Consider the following 7,962-nt stretch of genomic DNA (forward strand, 5'->3'; position numbering starts at 1 on the left):
AGAACTAGCAAATGGTGACAATTATATTTGGTTTATTATTTTCCTGACGCTGGGATATTATGTACATGTCTGCTCACAACGCTGGCAGGAAAAAAATATGAGTTCTAATACCAAATGTTCTCTGATAACATTTTAATGGTATGTATCCTTCTATAAATATTTAAAAACATTTTAAGTTCCCTCACTAAAGTAATCCATAAATCTTTAAATACAGCTGCTGGAGAAAGAAAATAAATATTACTAGAGATTTGAGTATTTTGCAGTTTAATGCACTTAATTTGCATACATGTGGTCCCTGTCAATCCTGAGATTATGTAAAACGTTTTCCTAGTTTTATGTTTAATAGTACTTGACAGACATTTAACTTTTTTTTTTAACTTCATAAATCACTTGGAGAAAAAAATTATGCAAGCATACATTCATATTATAACTTTATAGAAAACCATTTTCTTAAGACAAAAGTTTTAGATGAGAAAGACCTCAATCATAAATAGAAGAAAACCTATTAAAATGTTCTTCTAGAACATAGTGCAGGATTAGTGAACACTTACTCTTAGAAAGTATGAGTCAGGATTGGGACATGTGGTATCTAAGGAACACTCTTACTGTCTGCTCTACAAACTTATATGCACTTGAGATGCCCACATTTTAAAAAATGATAGAGCAAAGACATCAGAAAAGAGTCAAATGAGTCATTTAGGTGTATAAGAAACCCCTTATATAGGACAAATGAATTGAGGACATACATTTAGAAAAGTGCTAGTGGTACTGTAGATTAGACCTTGGGCTGCTAAAACTGTGAGGCTAGCACTTCAAATCCACCAGCCATTCCAAGGAAGAAAGATGAGTTTTCTTCTTCTTGGAAAGGTTTAAAATCTCAGAAACCCTATGAATCAGAACCGATGTGATGGTACTAGGCTTGGTTTGGGTTTCTTTGGTCTCAGAAGACAGAGTTTGGAAGTCACTGAAAAGGTTTTTATTTAGAGTAAAACAACCAACAATTTAAAATATTTTTGAAGCGGAGAGTAAGAGGGAAACTTATTAAGATGTGTTAAAAGACAGTAAGAGATTGGATTGATGCTGGAAATAGACACCAAAGATTTAAAAATGTTATGATAAAACAAGTTATGTGCTAGAGTTGTCTAACTATAGTTCACCCTGTCAATTATTATCAACTTTACAAAGAAGACTATTTTCAAATGGGATACAGTCTATCTAATCACACAACAAACATTTATTGAATATAATCTCTTTGCCAGCCACTCTCTCACATATTGGAATTTAAATGTGAATAAAGCAGACAAAAATTCCAGTTTTATGGAAATCACCACTAATTGTTGCTATGGGTCAGAACCAACTCGACGGCACTTAACAACAACAACAACCACTAATTGTGGTGTTCTTAGATAAGTACTGGAAATCACACGATCAGCCTCATAGAATCCAATCTGGTCCCTATACTCCATTCAGGTATTATTGTTAGTACAACTGAGTCAATTTTGACTCATAGTAACCTTGTGTAGGGTTTCCTAAGAGTGGCTGGTGGGTTTGAACAGTTGACCTTGTGATTGACGGCCCAATGCTCACATAAATCAGGGCATGTGAATCAGAATTCTTACTCACCTTGGAATTCTTTGAAGGTTAGTTTCTGGTTTGTTCTTATGTTAGAGATAAAATTTGTGAGGAATTTTACAAGGTGGAAAGCTTTCATCCGCTCCAGGGTTTTGTTTAAGGTTTCATTCCCTCTATGTAGTCTTGTGGTGTTGTTGGATAAGCACTGGATCACAAGGTTGTTTTGAATTGCAACGTCAGTGGTTCAAGCTCACCAGTCACTCCTTGGAAACCCTATAAAGGGTCACTTTGGGTCAGAACCAACTCAATGGCACTCAACAACAACAACATGTAGAAGTAGCCAGAAGTGCCATGTTACTAAAAGAGTAGTCACTCAACAGTTAAACAAGCCTCTAAGGATATTCAATATTACTTATTAATTTCAAAATATATTGCTTATGACTTGTCTTTATTATTGACATTTCATATAAACCAACTGGTCTCTACACTACCTAATTTCATGGGCTAGAATAATGAGAAATCATTGTTCTTTGATATGTAACACTGGGGGCTTAATTATTTTAGAAACTGGTATTTTGAAATGTATTTGCATTATTAAGAATGACAGCTTTTCCATGAGCCTCTGTCTGAGACTATGTCTGGAATAAAAATGGATAGTATTTTTTTAAGGTCTGATTTAAAATCCTAATAGATTTTCTTATGAGTTAGAGTGATTCACATTCTAAACTTATGAGTTTTATCTTTCAGGTTGCAAACACCAAAAAGGAAACAGTTTTCAAATGGCTAAAAGATGATGTTCACTATGAAACTGAAACATTGCCTGATCTGGAGAAGGGAGTCTGTAAGCTGCTCATACCAAAGGTATGATTCATTAAGTGAAACAAGATGCAAGCAAAACAAAAAAATATGTCTCTTTGCACAATTTGCATCCTGAATTCCCATGGTTTGCAAAGAAAATTCATCAACATTTATTATATTTTGTAGTGCAATATTGACTTTACACAAATGTGAAATGTGTTTTATTTGTAGTTGTCAAAGAAGGACCAAGGTGAATACAAAGCATCCTTGAAGGATGAGAGAGGTCAAGATGTATCTATCCTTGAAATAGCTGGCAAAGGTAAAATAAAACTTTCTTTGTTCTATTAAAAATAAATCCGTTTTGCTAACAGGATGAGATAGGTTATGAAGGCACATTCATCTGTGCATTCCGTTATAGTTCATATTGTTGCTTTAGCAGTGACACGGTGGAAGAAAATATATTTGTACTTTAGCTGCATTCAAAGCTGTTTCAGTGTTTTAGAAAAATGTATATTACTTTGGCTTTATATGAATTGTCATTTCAGTCCATCATCATACGCCAAGTTTTATCTCATTACTAATGTAGTTAAAATGATTGAAACAGTGATGAACTGGTTCAATTAAATGTATAGTTGGATTTATGTTGAGTAAAATGTTCATGTTCTTTGTTTAAAAAGTGAATAAGTTAGAAGGATTTATTATATGCATAAGCTTTTTATGGATAAATATTGCCATTTTAATGTTTCATTTTTCAAATGAACATCATGATTTCCTGTATCAATTTAATTAAACATGAAAATGCTGCTTTCTGATAAAATTATACATCGTAATGGTACATTTCCCTTCTCCCTTTCAGTGTATGATGATATGATTTTGGCAATGAGTAAAATCTGTGGTAAGTAAATGCCTTCTAATTTTCAAGTCATTTTGGGTGCTAAAACCACTATTTTGTGAGATGGGATTTACCACTGCAAAGGAGGAAGCTAATGGAACTGCAGTGTGTATCCTTTGATAGACCCTGAATTAAATGGCAGAACAGTTATCTGACTGCTTCAGTGATGCTTTTTTAAGAGCTTTATTACCATTATATTTAAAGTCTTTCACTTTAAAAAGCCTGGTTTGGACTTCCTGATTAGCAACTTCTTCCAATTTGCCTTAGGTTAATTTGGATGAATGCTTTGCCTTTAATTGCTATCAGTGTCTTTATTACAAATATTGAATAGCAATAATGAATTTTTGAACCTCTGATGTGGATCATATGCATTAAACCATTTTTTAGTTTTGCAAACCATTTTTCCCTTTCCATTTATTCTTCCATAGAAGCTATGAGAACAACAAAAAAAATTAATTCAATAATATATTGTTTGTATAGTGGATTGTGCATAGAAATATAAAATTTTATTACAGTGGGATTTCTTTAGAATTTATCTAATTTATATTTTCAGATCAAATAATTAAAGTCTACAGCAGTTAAGTGGATTAATTATGAGTGTTCAGCCATTGGAAGTCAGGACTCAAACTAGAATCTATCACACTGCCTCAGTCCCAAGCTTAACTGTTGGCTCATTTTTTTTTTTTTTTTCTGAGAAGTATCTTTTATCTTTATTTTGTCATTTCTCTGTAAGGTAGTTTTCATTCCTTTCTGATTTCCTTTGTCAAATGAATGATTACATTTAAAGTATGAGTTTGACTCTTGATTACAAATGAGTTAAATAGCATGACATTGATATGCAAATCACAGTGTGAAGGTAAATTAAGTCATTTGAATGGTGGAGTAACTCTTAAATGTCACCAAATTGCATTGTATTAAAATACAAAATGCATTGTATTAAAGTACAAAATGCATTGTATTAAAAGATCATACAATACTCTAAAAGGAATGAGAATTTAATGCAGTTTATTATAATGACTTGAACAAGTGAATGTCCCTGTTAAAGGGACCAAACTAATGCAGAAGGTCAATTTTTCTCACTGTAGTCTCATAATCTTCGGTTACAGATTCTCTGAACTAGGAGGACCATATACATTCTATTTGGAGTTAGATAGGGACTGAAGGAGCAGACAAAATTTCTCACAACACTAGATTTAAAAATGTCATTCCCTTGGGAAACCAGACACCCTAACTTCTGTACATATTTGCATAATATTTCAGAACAAAAGGAGTAGAAGTGAACATTATTGGATCTACATTAAGTATATGCTGCTAGCAAGACAGAGCTTCACAACACGTCATACGTTATATTCTGTTGTTGTTGTTAAGTACCATTGAGTTGGTTCCAACTTACAGGAACCCTGTATAGGGTTTCCAAGGAGTAACTGGTGACTTGAACCACCAGCCTTGTGGTTAGCAGTTCAGTTTGTCCTACAGTGCCACACATGAAAACTCCAAGTTGCCTGTCTGCTTTTTCTATGCCCAAAGAGTCTTTCTCTGGCGCTAGCTGAGACTAGTTAAGGTTGTTCTATCTCCTGTCTGCAGGATGAATGACAATATTTTAACCAATGAAATTTCTTGGTGATCCCAAGTAGACTTGGTCTCCTTGGGGTTTAGTATTGTTAGCTAATAGTAGCTAATTAGAGTGATTCACATTCTAAACTTAAGAGTTTTATCTTTCAGGTTGCAAACACCAAAAAGACATCTTGGAAAGACATCTTGTGTTATCACTTTATATGTTCATATGTCATAGACAGAATTCCACAGGTGCTTTTTCCCTTGCACTGCCATTTTGGCCTCAGAAAACATGGCATGTTGATTCTTTGATTATCAATGTGCTAGTCACTATCCTTTTCTTAGGGAAACCACGTTCATCTACTTGCTTCTGTTTCTTGTTAGCATAGGTAGTACTAACACAGGTAAACACATATATGTGTATACACACCCACAAACACAGCTGCCCATTTTCTACTTTGAATTTCTTTGCCTTGTTGTTGTTAAGTGCCATTGAGTCAGTTCTGACCCATAGTGACCCTTTAGAGGGGTTTGCAAGGAGCAGCTGGTGAGATTGAATCGCCAATCTTGCAGTTTAAATGGCTTTGCAGTCTGGCGCATTAACTCACAGCGCCACACCAGGTCTCCCTCTTTGCCTTAGAGGAAGCCTATTACTAATTTTATAAAATAATCACAGTTTTCCCAATATCCTGGGGAAAGATGGGACAGCAAGTTATTTTTACAAGCACTTCTTTTTTTAAATGTTTTATTGTGAATTATGTGATAGTTTACATGGGAGAACGTTAGTTTTACTTTCACCCTATCATATATCATTTCATTGCCATGGTTACAATCTCCTCCATGCATCATCAACCAACCCAAGGGTATACCCTGCAAGCCTACCTCTCTTCCCCTGTCATCAGCACACAGCCCCTCTCCCTCTCTGGGTCTAAAGTCCCCAGCTGCTCTTTCTCTTCATGTCATGGTCTCTCCCTCCATCTCTGATGTCACTGCTTGTCTGGGTAGGGTCCTGCTCTCCGCTCTTCTCCCTTTATGGTCCCAGGAACCTCTGCTCCTAGACTGCAAAGTTAATCACTCCCCTCCTTGCTACAAAACGTCTACCTTTACATTTCCAACCCTCACAATCAGTCCTGGTAACAATTATTCACTATTGTATCACAAGAGATATATCCACATTTCCTTTCATTAGCCCCACCTAGACAGACTGGATACTACTCAGTGGAGATTCTACCTTCCTTCATATCTTCCGGATCTAGGTTCCCTCTTGAAAGCTACAAGAATTTCTTTTTGTTGTTGGTAGTCCATGCAATTTGGTAGGTTACTATTTTAAAACTTTGAATCCTGCAATTTATTTATTTATTTTTTCTATTTAGGTTTCAAATGGGCACTTTGGTCATGTGTGATCAGTGACTTTCTAGAATTAAAGAGAATCTTATTTTGGTTGCACCAATAAAATAGATCATTGAACTTGTGTTATTTCTTGAAAGATGAGAGTATATATATCCTCAGGAAAATGTTGGAAGTTATGATATAGCCATTGGTTTAGAAAAGACGTATCATGCTTAGTTAGAATAGGGGCCTAATTGAAAGATGACTTAGCTATTCCCAGGAGAGGTATTTTGGATCAAGTTGTATAGTTATGTTTAGCATTAGGTGTGTTGTTGTTGTTGTTGCTAAGTGCCATCAAGTTAGTTCTAGCTCATAGCAACTCTATGGGTTTCAGAGAAGTGGCTGGGGAATTTGAACCACCGCCTTGAGGTTGAAACCAACCTTGTGACCCAGTGCTTATCCTACAGAGTCACACCAGGACTCCAGCATTTGGTGTGATACTTGGTTAATACCAGCATTAAGTATAATATCTGGTTAATATAAAGGAGTGCCACCTCTGAATGGGAGTTCATATAGGTAGCTGTCAAAGACGGAACTTTATGTGTTGTGGGGCATAAAAACATTGCCTTATACTTTGTTTTCTTGAATTTTAAACCAGAGATTTCTTCACTGGTTGGTAGAGTTGAGGAGATAGACAATTTCTTCCAAGCTTTCTAAATCCAAATAGGCTTTAGGGGCTTCTGGGGCCTCAAACTGTGTTTGCACTTGAGGGCCCACTGGAGATTTTGGTTAAAATGAGGCCCTCATTTCTGCCTCATGGATTTCCAGGTTTGGCCATCTTGGATCCATGAATCACCTTCAGAATTCAGAAGGGATATTGTGTAACAACAGAGCAAATGATGCTCTCATGACAGTCACCTAGTGTGCCCCTGGTGGTGATAACTGTGTGCCGTGGAGTCGGTTCCAACTCATAGTGATCCTGTATAGGATTTCCAAGGCTGTAAATCTTTACAGGAGCAGAACACCTCAACTTTCTCCTGAGGAATGGCTGGTAGTTTCGAACTGCGGACATTGAGGTTAGTAGCCTGGCTTATAACTGCTATGCTACCAGAGTTCCTTAGTGTGCCCATAAATTAAAGCAATTTGTTCCTTTGGTTTCTAAATGTCAAAAGATGTCCTTATCTATAAGGCAAATTTGCTGTGCATAAATATTGATAAGGAGATGCAGTCTTAGAATCTCTCTCGCTCTCAATCTCCTTATCTATATAATAAAGAATTAGGACTAGATGATACCTAAACTCTTTTCCAGATTTAGAATTCTATAATTTTTAACACATTATAATCCAAGCAAAATTTTAACTTTCCTCATATTTATTTTAGAAAGCTATACATTTTAGCACATTTTAAAACATGTACACAAATTGCATTTATTTGTATGTATGATGGCATCTATGTAAATGCCATGCCTTTAAATCTTAGAAGTTTCCATGTATGTGTACAGCCTATCCCTTTATGATTTTTTTGCTTTTCAATATTGAGTTTTGATATGGAGAGAGCAAAATGGAAAAACCAAACTCTCAAGTTTTAGAAATCTCTGTTAGCAATATCTAACAATATGCATTGAGTCCATTTATTTTCACATAATGTTAGAAGATATTATATAATATATTTAGCTAAGAACTAGTGTCATAGAGAAGTTGCATCATTTGTTAAAGGTCGTTCAGTTAATTAGTAACAGAATAAAGAGGAGAATCTGTATCTTCAGTGTCCCTAGATTGAGTCTACTGTTCATTTTAATATATGAGTATAAATTAAAA

The 7,962-nt window shown here is 35.2% G+C and overlaps 1 protein-coding gene across 1 annotated transcript in view; it reads left to right on the top strand.

Annotated features, from left to right (window-relative positions):
* The window catches only part of MYOM2 (myomesin 2), a 152,924-nt gene that overhangs the window by 103,288 nt on the left and 41,674 nt on the right, over positions 1-7,962 (top strand). Inside the window, exons 29-31 of the mRNA XM_006866724.1 lie at positions 2,320-2,433; positions 2,602-2,689; positions 3,227-3,265. Coding sequence (XP_006866786.1) covers positions 2,320-2,433; positions 2,602-2,689; positions 3,227-3,265 — 241 coding nt within the window. The remainder of the gene's footprint in view (positions 1-2,319; positions 2,434-2,601; positions 2,690-3,226; positions 3,266-7,962) is intronic.

This window comes from Chrysochloris asiatica, unplaced genomic scaffold (assembly GCF_000296735.1).
Source record: "Chrysochloris asiatica unplaced genomic scaffold, ChrAsi1.0 scaffold00095, whole genome shotgun sequence".
Taxonomy (NCBI): domain Eukaryota; kingdom Metazoa; phylum Chordata; class Mammalia; order Afrosoricida; family Chrysochloridae; genus Chrysochloris; species Chrysochloris asiatica.